The 18,228-nt window shown below is 36.7% G+C and overlaps 1 protein-coding gene across 1 annotated transcript in view; it reads left to right on the top strand.

The window, feature by feature from the left end:
• The window catches only part of PCOLCE (procollagen C-endopeptidase enhancer), a 60,724-nt gene extending 43,657 nt beyond the window's left edge, over nucleotides 1-17,067 (top strand). The window contains exons 6-9 of the mRNA XM_053718357.1: nucleotides 9,857-10,215; nucleotides 11,751-11,831; nucleotides 15,033-15,206; nucleotides 16,784-17,067. Of these exons, the coding sequence (XP_053574332.1) occupies nucleotides 9,857-10,215; nucleotides 11,751-11,831; nucleotides 15,033-15,206; nucleotides 16,784-16,914 (745 nt within the window). The 3' untranslated portion in view covers nucleotides 16,915-17,067. The remainder of the gene's footprint in view (nucleotides 1-9,856; nucleotides 10,216-11,750; nucleotides 11,832-15,032; nucleotides 15,207-16,783) is intronic.
• Nucleotides 17,068-18,228: the final 1,161 nt, after the last annotated feature.

The raw sequence follows: 18,228 nt of genomic DNA, 5'->3' as shown, positions 1-18,228 counted from the left end.
GAGCATACATCAATAACTGCCCATGTATAGTCTTCCTTCCATTGCATAGTGTCCAGTATATCAATGAGCTGGGCACTGTCCCTCAGATAGGATAGCTGTTTTTTGGCTATAGGTTGTAGAACCTCATCCAACCATGCCCCCAATGGCTCAAATAAGGACCCCACCCAGGAGACAATAGGTCTGCCTGGAGGGGAGAGGGGGTCCTTATGAACCTTGGGGACATGGTAAAAAATTGTAGTAAGAGGGTGATCTGGAATTAAATTCGAGAGATCCCCTTCTTTGAAGATACCCAGAGTGATTCCTTCCTTAACTAAATTTTCCAATTTCTTCTTGTAAGAGAAAATGGGATTTCCTGGAAGGCGTTTATACACTTCAGTATCATTCAATTGTTTATAAGCCTCAATGAAGTAAGCCTCTTTGTCTTGAATGACAATGCTGCCTCCCTTGTCCGCATTTTTAATGACAATGTTAGAATTGTCCTGTAGAGATTTTAATGCTCTCTTTTCTCTATAAGACAGATTATGGGAGGCAGCATTGTCATTTTTCTTCATTTCCAATTCAAAAATGTCATCCTGAACCATTTTATGATATGCATTGATGATAGCACCTCTATATTGTTTAGGATAAAAGTCAGACTTTGTCCTCTTTGGGCGCACCAATTTGTTTGATGAAATGTGCTCATTGTCACCACTGTAAAGATCAGTAAGGGTGACAAGAGCTTGGGCGTCAGATATGTGGCACTGCCATGGGGGCAAAATTTGCCCCCACATTTGCAAATTTGTATGTCTCATGGTGGGAGTTGTCACATATCTATTGTATACATAACCCTTGGTTAGAAAACATCCTTATATATGTACGCTATATTGATGACCTGTTGGTCATTGTAAAAAAGCCGCTTAATGAGATAGATTTCAACACATTTATTGAATATATAAATGGAAATGCATTTAATCTTAAATTTACTGGGATATTTAACAACAATAAGGTCAACTATTTAGATTTGACACTTCAAATCACTGATAATACAATTGTTACCAGCACATATCGCAAAGAGACAGCTGGTAATACAATCTTACATGCCACCTCACAACACCCCACACATGTCATTAGGGCAATACCTAGGGGACAATTTATAGGGATTCGTAGAAATACGAAATCTGATGCAATATATGAGTCTCAATCCCTGGAATTAAAAGACAGATTAGTGTGTAGGGGTTATAACATCAACTCCCTTGAAAAGTGTCGAAAAAGTATAAGTACTCACAACAGTGCTTATATAAAACCTGATTTGAGTAAGAAAGAGAAATCCAACTTTAAAGATGCAGTAGTGTTCACCACGGCCTATTCAAAACAGTATAATGAAATTGTTAAAATCATGAAAAAACACTCCCATGTCCTCTTAGGGGATGACACACTTAAACCACATATAAAGAATATTAAATATGTTCCCAAAAAATGTAAAACCTTAGGTCAAGCCATATCACCAAGTTTGGTCATGAAAACTGATGTAAGCAAACAAAATTGGTTGCAACATAGGGGCAACTACAAATGTGGAAGACGCAACTGTTTAATGTGTACACATATCAATGAAGGTGACAAGTTTTATAGTCACAGCACAGGAAATGAATATACTATGGAGCTTTATGCTAACTGTTGCACCACTTTTGTGGTTTATCTTATCACTTGCAACCTATGTCAATTACAATACACAGGTCAAACTTCCAGAGAGGCTTGCAAAAGATTCAATGAACACACCAGAGATGTTAAAAATTACAATAAGGACTCAGCAGTGGCCAATCATTTTAATGGTTATCACATGACAAATATAGCTAACATGAGTATTAACATCATAGATATTGCTACTACATCCATTAGAAGGGGTAATACATTTAAAATCTTAGAGAAAAAGGAACTGTTCTGGATGTTGAAACTTAAAACTCAGTCACCATTAGGGATGAACCGTGAATGTGATATCAATTATTTTATTGATAACTGATTCCATTCTCTTAGTTTATCCCACTTTGTTCACTGCATTATATATATGCCCATATATATGCCAGTATATATTTGCTTTTTTGCTTTTTTGCACATGGTTTATCATTCACACCTAGGGGGGTAGTTATCAAGCCGTCAACCTCAAATACGCTGGAATTCCGCAGCGTATTTGTGGCGAGGCTGATACGCCTTAGTTATCAAAGGCTCGAGACCGGCAAAAGTAGAATTTTGTGACGTAAGCATCGATCCGCCGGACTCCGTCCGACACAGATCGATTCTTACGTCACTCCAGATGTTCCGCACACAAGTGCGGCACATTCTCACTACTTTTGCTAGTTATCAAAAAACTAGCAGGTACGCTCGGCACTTTTACGGCCCAGCGTACCTGGTTTTCAATCCGCCACCCCTGGAGGCGGCGGATCCCATAGGAATCAATGGGAGTCTGACCATAGCGAAAGTACAAGTTCGCTGCTGACAGACATCCCATTGATTCCTATGGGAGCTGTCTACACCTAACACCCTAACATGTACCCCGAGTCTAAACACCGCTAATCTGACCCCCCCTACATCGCCGCAACTAAATAAAGTTATTACCCCCTAAACCGCCGCTCCCGGAGCCCACCGCAAGCTACTCTATACATATTAACCCCTAAACCGCCGCTCCCGGAGCCCACCGCAACTATAATAAATGTATTAACCCCTAAACCGCCGCTCCCTGAACCCGCCACAACCTATATTAAATGTATTAACCCCTATCCTGCCCCCCCTACACCGTCGCCACCTATAATAAATTTATTAACCCCTATCCTGCCCCCCACTACGCCGCCGCCACTGTAATAAAATTATTAACCCCTAAACCTAAGTCTAACCCTAACCCTAACGCCCCCCTAACTTAAATATTAATTAAATAAATCTAAATAAATTAACTCTTATTAACTAAATGAATCCTATTTAAAACTAAATACTTACCTTTAAAATAAACCCTAATATAGCTACAATATAAATAATAATTATATTCTAGCTATCTTAGGATTTATATTTATTTTACAGGTAACTTTCAATTTATTTTAACCATGTACAATAACTATTAAATAGTTATTAACTATTTAATAGCTTACCTAGCTAAAATAAAGAGAAATGTACCTGTGAAATAAATCCTAACCTAAGTTACAATTACACCTAACACTACACTATACTTTAATAAATTATTCCTATTTAAAAATAAATACTTACCTGTAAAATAAACCCTAAGATAGCTACAATATAATTAATAATTATATTATAGCTATCTTAGGATTTATATTTATTTTACAGGTAACTTTGTATTTATTTTAGCTAGTTAGAATAGTTATTAAATAGTTATTAACTATTTAATAACTACCTAGCTAAATGAAATACAAAATTACCTGTAAAATAAATCCTAACCTAAGTTACAATTAAACCTAATACTACACTATCATTAAATTAACTAAATAAACTACCTACAAATAACTACAATTAAATACAATTACATAAACTAACTAAAGTACAAAAAATAAAAAAAGCTAAGTTACAAAAAATAAAAAAATAAGTTACAAACATGTTAAAAATATTACAACAATTTTAAGCTACTTACACCTAATCTAAGCCCCCTAATAAAATAACAAACCCCCCCAAAATAAAAAAAATCCCTACCCTATTCTAAATTAAATAAATTTCAAAGCTCTTTTACCTTACCAGCCCTTAAAAGGGCCATTTGTGGGGGCATGCCCCAAAAAGTTCAGCTCTTTTGCCTGTAAAAGAAAAATACAACCCCCCCCCAACATTAAAACCCACCACCCACATACCCCTAATCTAACCCAAACCCCCCTTACAAAAACCTAACACTAATCCCCTGAAGATCATCCTACCTTGAGTCGTCTTCACTTAGCCGAGCCACCGATGGAACTGAAGAGGACATCCGGAGCGGAAGAAGTTAATCCTCCAAGCGGCGCTGAAGAAATCTTCCATCCGATGAAGTCATCATCCAGGCGGCGCTGAAGAAGTCTTCGATCCGGCCGATGTCATCTTCAAAGAGGCGCTGAAGAGGTCTTCTATCCGGGCGAAGTCATCTTCCAAGCCGGGTCTTGAATCTTCCTTCCCCCGACGCGGAACCACCTTCTTCACCGACGGACTACGACGAATGACGGCTCCTTTAAGGGACGTCATCCAAGATGGCGTCCCCTCAATTCCGATTGGCTGATAGGATTCTATCAGCCAATTGGAATTAAGGTAGGAAAAATCTGATTGGCTGATGGAATCAGCCAATCAGATTGAGCTCGCATTCTATTGGCTGTTCCGATCAGCCAATAGAATGCGAGCTCAATCTGATTGGCTGATTGGATCAGCCAATCGGATTGAACTTGAATCTGATTGGCTGATTCCATCAGCCAATCAGATTTTCCTACCTTAATTCCGAATGGCTGATAGAATCCTATCAGCCAATCGGAATTGAGGGGACACCATCTTGGATGACGTCCCTTAAAGGAGCCGTCATTTGTCGTAGTCCGTCGGTGAAGAAGGTGGTTCCGCGTCGGCGGAAGGAAGATTCAAGACCCGGCTTGGAAGATGACTTTGCCCGGATAGAAGACCTCTTCAGCGCCTCTTTGAAGATGACATCGGCCGGATCGAAGACTTTTCTTCAGCGCCGCCTGGATGATGACTTCATCGGATGGAAGATTTCTTCAGCGCCGCTTGGAGGATTAACTTCTTCCGCTCCGGATGTCCTCTTCAGTTCCATCGGTGGCTCGGCTGAGTGAAGACGACTCAAGGTAGGATGATCTTCAGGGGATTAGTGTTAGGTTTTTGTAAGGGGGGTTTGGGTTAGATTAGGGGTATGTGGGTGGTGGGTTTTAATGTTGGGGGGGGGGTTGTATTTTTCTTTTACAGGCAAAAGAGCTGTTTTCTTTGGGGCATGCCCCCACAAATGGCCCTTTTAAGGGCCGGTAAGGTAAAAGAGCTTTGAAATTTATTTAATTTAGAATAGGGTGGGGCATTTTTTTATTTTTGAGGGGTTTGTTATTTTATTAGGGGGCTTAGATTAGGTGTAAGTAGCTTAAAATTGTTGTAATATTTTTAACATGTTTGTAACTTATTTTTTTATTTTTTGTAACTTAGCTTTTTTTATTTTTTGTACTTTAGTTAGTTTATGCAATTGTATTTAATTGTAGTTATTTGTAGGTAGTTTATTTAATTAATTTAATGATAGTGTACAATTATGTTTAATTGTAAATTAAGTTAGGATTTATTTTACAGGTAATTTTCTATTTCTTTTAGCTAGGTAGTTATTAAATAGTTAATAACTATTTAATAACTATTCTAACTAGCTAAAATAAATACAAAGTTACCTGTAAAATAAATATAAATCCTAAGATAGCTATAATATAATTATTAATTATATTGTAGCTATCTTAGGGTTTATTTTACAGGTAAGTATTTATTTTTAAATAGGAATAATTTATTAAAGTATAGTGTAGTGTTAGGTGTAATTGTAACTTAGGTTAGGATTTATTTCACAGGTACATTTCTCTTTATTTTAGCTAGGTAAGCTATTAAATAGTTAATAACTATTTAATAGTTATTGTACATGGCTAAAATAAATTGAAAGTTACCTGTAAAATAAATATAAATCCTAAGATAGCTAGAATATAATTATTATTTATATTGTAGCTATATTAGGGTTTATTTTAAAGGTAAGTATTTAGTTTTAAATAGGATTCATTTAGTTAATAAGAGTTAATTTATTTAGATTTATTTAATTAATATTTAAGTTAGGGGGGCGTTAGGGTTAGGGTTAGACTTAGGTTTAGGGGTTAATAATTTTATTACAGTGGCGGTGGCGTAGGGGGGGCAGGATAGGGGTTAATAGGTTTAATATAGGTTGCAGCGGGTTCATGGAGCGGCGGTTTAGGGGTTAAACTATTTATTTAGTTGCGGAGAGGTGCGGGATCAGCAGGATAGGGGTTAATAATTTTATAATAGAGGGCGACGGTGTAGGGGGGGCAGGATAGGGGTTACTAGGTATACTGTAGGTGGCAGCGGTGTCCGGGAGCGGCGGTTTAGGGGTTAATACATTTATAAGAGTTGCGGCAGGGTCTAGGAGCGGCGGTTTAGGGGTTAATACATTTATAAGAGTTGCGGCGGGGTCTAGGAGCGGCGGTTTAGGGGTTAGTAACTTTATTTAGTTGCGGGGGGCTCCGGGGGCGCCGGTATAGGGGGTAGAACAGTGCAGTTTAGTGTGAGTGCTTAGTGACAGGCTAGCAATAAAGCTGGGAAAAAGCCGAAGGGCAGCGAGATCGGATGAGTGATAACTGTCACAGTCCGCTGCTCATCGCCCCGCGGCTTTTTGACAGCTTTATTTGATCATTTAGGCGGGCGTATTGGGCCGGCGAAGTCAGAAAAGTAGACGGCTTGATAACTACCCCCCCCCTAATGTCTTCAATTGTGGTCTAGATAGGGTTAATAGTTTTCAAAAGACATTTTTACTTACCTGCTGGTTAGTTAATTAATTTTTTCCTTATGTATTCCTTTTTCATCTTTTATTTTCTAACTCACTTGTATATTTATTCATTTCATAATCATTATTATGTTACTTTTTCATTTTCTCATTCATTCATTTATTCATTTTTTCATTCATTTATTTTTTATTTATTATTATCATTTTTTTCAATATTTTCCATTTCTGTCTAAGTTCATGTTTTGGATTTTGCTTCCTCCATCAATATCATGTAACCATTTTTATATTTACATCAATGTATATAATTGTAAATTTAAAATGCAATGAGGTTCATTAACTTTGTTTTTAACTTTGTACTTTGTGATGTATCAAGAGAAAGGTCTTCTTACTAAGGGTTAACAAATAGATGGCTGTGGCTGATTAAACCATTCTTAGCAAACAGCCAATTGAATTTAAAGTTCCCCTTCTTAAGCAGCCTTCCTCCCATCACAAATTAGTCTATGAATAAGCGTCCAAGAGGGACGCGAAACTAGTCAGACAGCTAATAGTGTCTTCTCATACACTCCTGCCATTGTCTTTTCTAGCGTGTCATCCAGCGTTTGTAGCTGGTTAAAATCTTTTTAACCTTGTTTTTTCAATAAAGGATACTTTTTATTTTAAAAAAAGAAACCCTCGTTGCAGTGCCTGCTTACTACTTGCACTCTGGGTTAATATTAATGGTTTACTTAAAATTTTACAGTGCTTTGTTGGATTGCTCTAGAGCTAAACACTTTACTTAAAATGTATATGTTTACAACTCTAAGGTACAGTGCAGGGAAACCTGGCTGTCTAGGATGGGCTTTTTCCATTGTGGGAGACACCCCTTTAATGTATGCCAATAGTGCATAACAAGAGATAAGTTTAGATCTACAACTAACGGAAATATTTACAAAATCCGCTATAGGCTAGACTGATGCTTTTAAGGGGACATGATAACCAAATGTTGAAGTACTTGAAACTGATGCAGCATAGCTGTAAATAGCTGACTAGAAAATATCACCTGAACATCTCTGTAAAAAAGGAAGATATTTTACCTCAAATTTCCTAAGTATTCATCACCCTCCACAGTAAAGAAACTTTGAGCAGCTAGTCAGGATGCTTGTCCCAGGACAAGCTAGAGAGTGTGCCTCTGTCATGTGCAGGCACCATCATGTTATTTTCCTATTCAGTTTAAGTAAGTTCTATGAGATCACAGCAAAGGCAAAGCATTGCCTCAGCACTGCTGATGCTGATTGGCTATTTTTTTTTTCCAACTTGCAGCTGGACAGCAGCTGAAGTATAACTGTTTGCACAGCACTTACTCTGGTGAGCTGAAGAAATTTTGAGGTAAAATATCTTAATTTTTTACATAGAGATGCTCAGGTGTTATTTTTTTTGTCAGCTTTTTACAATTATGTTGCATCAATTACAAGTGATTTAGCAAATGAGTATTGTGTCCCTTTAATATGTAATATACCTGATCACATGCGAATCATGTGGCAGACAGTACACAGGGTGCACCAGTAGGGATCTAAATGAAAGAATATGTGAACATGTATCCTCAGATAAGAAAGTCCCCCCCAATATAAAAAAAACTCCAGTCAACATCATGAAATGAAAAGTGCTTTAAGCTTTCAAGCAATTAATTTTATAAAACCAAATAAGAGAGGTGACTGCTATAGATAATTGCTAGATAAAGTGGTCCAATGTATTTTAAAACTTGATAATAAGGCACCTTTGGTCAGAAATCTACAATGGGATTTAGATATATCAGGGCTCATGAGTTAAATAATATTGTGCCATCAAATAACTAGTGTCCCTTTAAAAATGACGACCCTCCTCAGGCATGTATTGCTACATACTAGTAATTAGGGAGAAGAAGCCTTTTGTAACATTGCCCGGAATATTTGAAACACTTTACTTAAAAGGGACATGATACCCGAAATATTGAAACACTTGAAAGTGCTGCAGCATAGTTGTAAAAAGCTGACTAGAAAATATCACCTGAACATCTCTATGTAAAAAAGTAAGATATTTTACCTCAAAATGTCATAAGTATTCACACCCCATTGTAAAGGACTTTAAGGAGCAAATCAGTATGCCTACAGTTCATGAACTTTGCACTGCTGATGCTGATTGGCTGCTGTTCATTTCTTCCTTCTTTTTTTTTAACCTGCAGCTGGGCAGGAACTGAAAGATAACTTTTTACATAGCGCTTACTCTGGTGAGCTGAGGAAATTGTGAGGTAAAATATCTTCCTTTTTTACATAGAGGTATCCAGGTGATAATTTCCTGTTAGCTTTTTACAGTTATGCTGCATCACTTTCAAGTGATTTAGCATATGAGTATTATGTCCCTTTAACACGTGTAATACAAGTACAATAAGCATGCGCTAATAGTGATTTAGCATATAAGTATTATGTCCCTTTAACACGCTAATAGTGCTCCCTTCACTATTCATTGAAAGTATGGGGCGAACTTAAAAAGTTTTGGCCATGTTAAAATATTTAACCATCCACTTGTACCCGATTGTGCTTTATTCTTTTGTGCAAGGTTGTGCAAAACATAATGCACCCTAGGCTATTAATCATGCTCCACTTGTAATCCAGGCAGCCCTTAGTGCTCAAGACACATGACCACTCCACACCCTACATCACTATGCTCTCATCGTTAAGATACTCTCTTTCTGAATCATGAAACCTTAATGTCTCACCATTTTTCTTTAAATGTCTATTTGAGGATTCAAAGGTCAGCTAGATATAAGGGGATCCATGTGGTAATATCACTCACTTGAGAGCTTTGGTGATACATAGAAGAGGCACTAAACATTACACAAAAGAAATGCTACAAGAAAAGACAAGCAGCACAGAAACAAATGTGAGAGACGTACAAGCTGCTACACATCCCATATCCATAACAGTAATTACCAGGAAGTATGTAAGTTAAAAGGACATGTAACCCAAAATTATTCTTTCATAATTAAGAAACAACATGTGATTTGAATCAACTTTTCAATTTACTTCTATTATCTAATTTGCTTCATTCTCTTGGTATCCTTAGTTGAAAAGCATACCTAAGTAGGCTCAGGAGCAGCAATGCATTTCTATGAGCTAGCTGCTGATTGGTTGGTGCACATAAATGCCTCTTTTCATTGCTTCATCAGATGTTTTCAGCTAGTTAACAAGTAGGACATAGCATAAGAGAATGAACCAAATTTGATAATAAAGTAAATTAGAAATCGCATGAAAACAATTGGGTTTCATGTTCCTTTAATTGTTTTTTTGGTGCTCCATTTATACATTAACTTTGCACCTATGTATTAACCTATATGTTTTTCACACATTTAATTTTACCATTTTTTTCTTTAAGGTCTATTTACTCAGGTGCCAATGAGATGCTGGTTCAGTTTGTGTCTGATCTCAGTGTCACAGCTGATGGATTTGCCGCATCCTACAGGATGAAAGAAATCTCAGAAGTGCCAAAGAAAATCCCAGGTTCAAAACCCACTTCAAGCAGTGTACCAGAAAGTAAAAGTCCTCCAAAAACCAAACCATTACTTAAACCAACACCTAAACCAACAGCTAAACCAACACTCAAACCAAAACCTACAGCTAAAGTGACAGCCAAACCTACTACAAAACCCAAGCCTACTAAAGTGGCAAAAACCACAGCAGTACCCAAAACCAAAGAAACTGCTTTACCACCTATTTCAAAGAGCCCACGTGCTGGTAAGGTTTTAATTATTTGTAGTATTCTTAGGGACATCACTAAAAATTATTACTGCTTGCTGGGACCTCCATTTTTTGTGTGAGCAGTTTGGTGCCCCACCATCTGCATGCTGTGTGCTCCATGGCCTTTAAACATTTTTGATACATCCCTCTGCTAAGGAAGTTCCTCACTGGGCCAGATTAAAGATGCTACATATGGAATTATAGGTAACATTTCCCATAAATCATACATGAAATCATTTACTTAAAGGGACACTAAACCCAATTTTTTTTATTTCATGATTCAAATAGAGCATGTGATTTTAAGCAACTTTCTAATTTACTCCTATTAACAATTCTTCTTCGTTCTCTTGCTATCTTTATTTGAAAAGAAGGCATCTAAGTTAAGGAGCCAGCCAATTTTTGATTCAGTACACTCGACAGCACTTGTTTAATGGTGGGTGCATTTAGCCATCAATCAGCAAGTTGCTTAAAATTGCATGCTCTATCTGAATCATGAAAGAAAAAAATTGGGTTCAGTGTCCCTTTAAAAGATTAGAACATAGTATAGTAGTATTCCCATTTGGAGACTTAAGCTCATGCATTACCCCCAAGATCACCAGGTAAGATGTGAAAGACCTCAAATGAGGCAAATTAATATATATGAAGGTAATGTATCCTATATATGGCTCACATAGAGTTAACATTGCTCTATGTGTGCAGGCTATGGTTTAATACTGCTTTAGATGTTGCTAATAAGGGTTTAATAATGATTTATATGTGACTGACAAGGGGTTAATCTGTATGGGAGTAAGTACTGCTTTCTATATAATTGCTCAGTTGTGTGAAATTTATACAAGGCAAATGGGTGGGCAGACGGAAACTTAAAGTGAAGGTAAACTTTGGTGAATGTAAGCCCGTTTTTTTAAAATACTATTAAAAACGGGCACTTTCATTCATCAAAGTTTACAAAGCAGCCGTTTTGTTAAAAAAATTACCTTTTTTTCTTTTCACAGCCAGAGCAGCTTCCCCCACCTAGAGATCCTCTATTCACACGTCAGCAATGACTAATCCTGCTTCCTCCAATCACAGCTTTCCCCTCAGGGTAGTCATTGCCTGAGGCCATACTGTAATTGAAGGAAGCAGGATTAGTCATTTCTGACGTGTGAATAGAGGATCTTTAGGTGGGGGAAGCTGCTCTGGCTGTGAAAAGAAAAAAAAGGTAATTTTTTTTAACAAAACAGCTGCTTTGTAAACTTTGATGAATGAAAGTTCCCGTTTTTAATAGTATTTTAAAAAAACGGGCTTTCATTCACCAAAATTTACCTTCACTTTAATAAGCCACAGACTCTAAAGTTTGCTAATTTCAACACATTTACTTTTTGGAACACTTCCAGCTATGCTGCGAGGAAAATGAAGGATTTAAGAGGATACAAAATTGTCATAATAATAATAATGATCTCAGTAATGTTTACTAATGAACATGGCTGTAAAATGATGAATTGCACTTGTTCATTAAATTCCCCTTTGACCATTTACATTTTTATGTCCTTTAGGATCCTCTTCACCTGCAAAGTGTCCTGAAAAGTGCAGGAAGACCGGAACGCTAAGCAATCACTACTGTGCAAATCAGTTCGGTAAGAATAACCCTTACGTTGTCTTGTAACCATTTTCTAGTCCCTTTAATCAAGGATGGTTACTTAAAGGGGCATTATACTCAAAAATTGTATAGTGTATATGAAAGAGCAGCAGTAAAACATGTTACAATAGTTTGCATCCCAAATGATAAGAAAAGTTGGAAAAATATATACTGAAATGAGTAACAAATGCATGATGTATACTTAAGTATTTATTACAGATGGGCTAATAGGGGCACCTTTCACAGCTCTGCAGAAGCCCTCACAAGCAGTGCAAAGAAAAAAATGTTTTCAACAGCAGCATCCTAAGATAGCAGGACCCAGTAGACATAGGGGTCCATTTATTAAGCAGCGGATGCGGTTTCAGAGCCCTATCGTTTAAGGTCCGCCTAAGACTGAAGTTAAGAAGCAGCAGTCATAAGACCACTGCTCCTTAACGTCTCGGTGGTGGACTGAAATAATCCCGATCCGATTGGGATGATTGATGGCCCCTGCTAGCGGAAGATTATCCGCCAGTGAGCAGGGGGAGGCATTTCACAAGCATTTTACCAGAAATGCATGTGCAATGATAAATGCAGACAGCGTATGCTGTCAGAATTTAGCGAGGTCGAGTGGACATGATTCACTACAGCAAATCATGTCCCCTCGCCTCTTAATAATTCTACCCCTAAGTCTAGTGGTGATGGAAGGAAGGATTCAAAATCACCTTCGCTTGATCTGAGACACTTTTGGAGGCATTGCCATAGCCGTAGTCACTATAAACAGCGTGAGAGGCTGCATTCTTTACCAAGCAGATAGAGCCCAAATTCTGCCCAGTGTTTGGCAGCAGAAGCTATAGCTAGGTTTCCATCCCCACAAGGCTAGATTACGAGTGGAGTGTTATTTATCGCTCCCGCTAGGGTGTTCACTCCACTAGTAGTAAGCTTTTTGCGCACGTATTACAAGTTGAAAGTAAAATGTTTTCACACGAGTGCTAACGTGACGCGCACAAAAAGCCAGACTTAGAGTATCATGACCGTGTTAACGTGTTCCCCCATAGACTTCAATGGAGCGTGAAAAGTGGGGGAAAAAACACTCAACAAGCCATGCAAACCCAATCACGTTTAACCAAGTGCTCTAACACGAAATTAATATTTCACATTCCAATGTTCTTTACATAGAATATGTTCTATTTATTCATAAATGCATATTTATATACACACACACACACACACATATATATATATATATATATATATATATATATATATGATTTGGTAATATATATATATATATATATATAAAAATATCTATTTAAAAATATTTAGAACATATTACCCTATATGAAGAACTTTGCAGTTTTTTTTCTCTTATCTTTGAGCTCTTATAACTATTTTATGCATCTTTGTGATAATTTTTATTAGATAGTGTTATTATGAGTGTGACTGTACTTTTAAATATAATTTTGATGTGTATTGTGCACGTTTTTATTTGAGTGTAACAGTTAACCAGAGTACTAAAGTCACGCTACACTGTTAAATTCATCAATATCGCTTGAGCAAATGCGTTTACTTTCAACCTGTAATACGCGTGCTACTTTGACTAGCACAAAGAGCCACAATAAACCCCCTGTCAGCATACCAAGTCTAAGTTGAGATTGGCATTAACCCCATCTTTCACTGACCCAAGTATTAACCAGTAAAATCCACAACCAGGATCTTATACTCTCAGTATCAGCTGGACTGGGGAAGCAGAAGGTATGGATAGTCTCCCAAACAACAAGTTAGCCGTACATTTCACAGCAGCCCTCTGACAATTTCATCTAATACCATGATCATGCCAGACTATAATGGACAGTGACACTTTTATCTGTGTTTGAATAAGAGTTTGAGATCCTTCGCCAATAGTCCAGTTTATAAAAAAAACACTTTCTGAATAGGTCATTTTGGATTTAATTAATTCAGCAGCATGATCCCTGGAAAACCCCTTCTGATGTATTTTGACAAGGCATATTTCTCACTAAAAGATCAACATGAGCACAAGGGCTCAGTCTTAAATTAGAGGGTAGCAAGTGAAGTTGCAATTTGTTGAAGCATTTCTTTAAAGATGATTTCTTTAGGTGATTAAATCTCTTTAGACTTCTAAAAGAGGTGATAAGGACAAAGGGAATACAAGAATGGCTGGGATATGTATAAGGTTATCCTGAGAATAAATTAAGCTTAGACTTGAAAAGGAGATATTTGCAGACTCTAAGGACCTTCATCCATTAAAATCAAAAGTAGCGAGGAAAGCTAAGATATGATACATTTATTTTGCTTAGATTTTGTGCATTTTACATGTTAATAAACATAATTTATTGGTTTAATTAAAGGGACAGTTTACCCAAAACTGTTTTCCCCTTCAATTTGTTCTCAATGATCCATTTTACCTGCTGGAGTGTATTAAATTATTTACAAGTAGATAGTTTATCCTTATTTCGGCATTTGAAATAGCTGATTTAACCTGTGGTATCCCCACCTATACTGGAGTCTAGGCTATTGACAAGCTATGTAAACACAGACAGCAGAAGAAATTACACTCCTGGTGGTGTGTAGAAGAGATAACTAATGAAATTATAATTTTCCATTGTTCTCTCTAAGTATTGGGCTTTGGTTTACAAACAGATATGATATAAGTAAGCAAGTGTGTGTAAACAAAGTGATAACAAAATGACTAGCTCAACCCATTGTAATAGGCTGTGGTTTCAAAGCACAAAATGAGCAATTTCATATAACAAATAAATCTGAAAATGCAATTTCTCCTTCATTCTATAGTCTGCAGCTGGTATAAAAAGTTATTGGTAATACATTAAGGGAAAAGCAATTTTACAGTGTACTGTCCCTTTAAAACAAAAACAAAAAAACTATAGTTCAATTCACTTTGTGAAACTTTTATTTGAAAGTTTCTCACAATTCAAACACAGTCGTCAGAATGTTAATTTATAAAGGCAGTTTAGCCTACTAACTTATTTGCAGTTTAACCTATTAAAAAATTTAATTATAAAATTATACAAAATGATATGGAATTGGTAATTGAACACATAATAAATAAATTAATTTATATTATTGGTTGCGTGAGATAAAGATATTTACATTTAGTATCTATTTTTTCAGATGTGTGATTTGTAATTAGAATTTGTAATTAATGGTGATTTTCCAACCTCCTTCCTTTGTTTTTTTTCAGTGGTTACAGGGACAGTGAAGTCTGTGGTCAAAGGCGATATCGAGAACACAGTTCTAGCAAATATCAACATCATCAACACATACAAGGTTGGGGACCTCACGATTCAGCAAGCAGGAAAGAGTATGGCCATCAAAATCATTAATGAATGTCCAAAGTGTCCCATTCTAAAGAGAGGTAAATAAACATATCTAAGCATAAAATGATAAAACAACAAAAAATATTATGAGGTGATTCCATTAAAATACTGATATGAACACTGTGTAAATACAAGCTGCAAACCTGTACAACATGCAATGCCTCTGAAATATTGAATGATACGGTCAACATTAATGAATATTAGCAGGGGGTTATGCTGCTATTTTTGCCACTCTTTACTACAAATGCCACTTGTTGTGAAGCAGTGAAAAATTTCGGTTTGTCCGAATCTTTAAGAATGAATTTTGCGTCTGCTGCACTATTTGGTATTAATTTTTTCATTAAACTTATGCAAATGTTCCTTTGCTACACAAGAAAAAGTTCACCTGTAGCGTTCTACTTACCTCTAGCGAGCTGGAGAGCCGCCATAATCCTGACAATTTGCACAGAGTCCTGGGCTGTGCTAATAGGTGGCTTAGCAAGGCAGATTCAAGGGATTGCGCTAAAGGACATTCTCCTTTAATGCAGGCTCCCGGATCCTTCATGCTAAGCCTCCGACTAGCGCAAGCCAGGCGCTGTGCAGAAGGGATTAGCGCAGCTCTCCAGGTCACGAGAGGTAATTAAGTATTTAAACCTTAAAGGTAATTTAAAAGAAACTAATGAATACTCACAAATTTTGTCAGTATTTCTTTGTCTTCTTTAAATTTAGTTGTTGCATTAATTCGGATATTTGTTTAGTAAAAACGCAACAAAAAGCCGCGTTTTTGCTACAAATTCACAATCGTAACAAAATAAATGCACAATGCTACTTTTTAATTAGTTTATTAAGTATTTAATTGTGCAATCCCCATTATATTCTCATGTAAACTGTTTAGTTCAGTTCAAGGTAAGCTGATTAAATCTTCTCTGCTTTGTTACTATATAAACAACTCTGAAATCGCTGACTGCAGCACATTAAACGTAACTGGTTAAAGCTCACCACTGATATTTATCTAATATATGGAGTTGAGAGAATAATATTATGCAGTTACTTGTTGATTATATGTTATGCACAATTTATAAAGTTCACGCACTCTGAAAAATGATCCTCTGTCTGAATTTCTCCTTTCTCTCTCCTCTTTCACCTTGGAAACAATAAAAATAATTTTTCTCTTCATTATTTCTTTATCTGTGTAAACTCCATGGGTCCATTTATTAAGCAGCTGATGCTGGTTCGGAGGTCCATCGTTTCACGCTCGCTTGAAATGGAAGTTAAGGAGCAGCGGTCATAAGTTCGCTGCTTCTTCACCGGTCCGCCACCTTTTATGTGACGGATTGAAATCTTTCCAATCCGATCAGGATGATTGACAGCCCCTGCTAGCGGCCGGTTGGCCATCAGTGAGAAGGGGGCGGCATTGCACAAGCATTTCACCAGAATTGCTTGTGCAATGTAAAATATGGACAGCGTATGCTATAGCGAATCATGTCCGCTCGACATTTAATAAGTCTCCCCCCCTTCTCTTTTTCTGTGTGTGTGTATATAAAATATTACACCTTGTATAATAGTGTAATACTGGCATAAGCAACCTGTAGAACCTTTATACTCTGTATACTCATGCTGAATATTTTACTTCTAGGTTCCAGCTATCTATTTATGGGAGCAGTGGATGAGGAAGGACGCGGCAGGATTATAGGAGACAGTTTTGTTGTTACTTACAAAGCAGCTCAGCACCAAATGCTAACAAGTATCGGCAAAAGACCTTGTTAGGAGTTTCTATTCATTAAACTCTCTTTTCTACTCTGTAAAGGCCAGTAATGCTTACAATATGTCACAACTATTCCCCACTTTAATAAAGAATATTGTTCATTTCTTGGCAAACGTTTTTATACTGGGAATTAAATGTGTCTAACAACATAAAAATACAGTGTTTTGCATTCTGTCTTACAGCTGTTACATTCAGCAAATTGTAAATTACTTTATATCATTCCAAGACAAACAGGATTACTTTAGAGACCACCCTGGAGTCATTTGATGATCATCAAACTACTTTAGAATCAGGCTTGTAAAGTCATCAGCTAAGGTAAAAAAATCTTCAGAATGATTAGCAGATGCCCTTACTAATTACTTCACAATCATGAACAGCCAGTGAATGTCTCTAGAGCCATCTCATTTAAATATTTCGGCCTGTGGGCATAAATCAGAATAGCTTCTGATGACTAGTCTGGATTCATCGATAACTTTAGAATGACTCCAGGAACATCATCCTTTTTGACGATGGATACCTTAGTTTGGTTTCTATTTTCTAACAATCTTACTCATATTTTCAACTTTTACTGTTCCTCTGCCTCATTTTTTTTTCTCTTACTTTATTACTTCACTTTCTGGTTATGACTCAATTAAATGACAATGTTACCTTGTTTTAAAGTTGGCTTAATTTCAGTAGCGGGCACTGGTGCAAAAAATGTTTTGGACCCCAATAGTACTTAGTAGTAAGCAATAGTAATAATATACATGCTGCTCTGTATAATGATTTTGAGGATAGATAGATGTATTAGATGATAATGTCTATGTATAGACTGACTATGGTTATTATTTTAACAATATCTCTAATAAGCCCAATAAGGGACAGATGTAGAGGTGTTAGACTTATAAAATCTGCAGTATTCACTTCTGATTCAAAGAATTTAAAAAGTTATAATTACAGTAAATTCTGTCAAAATAAGAAATAAAATACATTGCAAACATTTTACTACACACAATTAAACATTTTATATTATAATTACACATTGTTTTATGTCCCTCTAATAATAACTGTGTATTTCTTTCATAAGGTGGTGAGAGTCCACTAGCCATTACATTTGGGATTCAACTCCTGGCCACTAGGAGAAGGCACAGATACCCAACATTCCAAGAGCTTTTAATCCCACCCACCTATCTGGTATCTCAGTCTTATCTTTGCTTCCACATGAGAAGGTTAAGAATAGGGGTCCTCTAGATTCTTCATTGACAGGGGTTCTCAGACTGTCTGGAGAACCATTTTTATCCCTCATAGAGCCAGGAATAGAAGAGAGGGGAGTATGG

This window comes from Bombina bombina, chromosome 6 (genome assembly GCF_027579735.1).
Source record: "Bombina bombina isolate aBomBom1 chromosome 6, aBomBom1.pri, whole genome shotgun sequence".
Lineage (NCBI taxonomy): Eukaryota > Metazoa > Chordata > Amphibia > Anura > Bombinatoridae > Bombina > Bombina bombina.
Note: the sequence above shows the minus strand (reverse complement) of the source record. Positions and strands in the feature narration are given on the sequence as shown.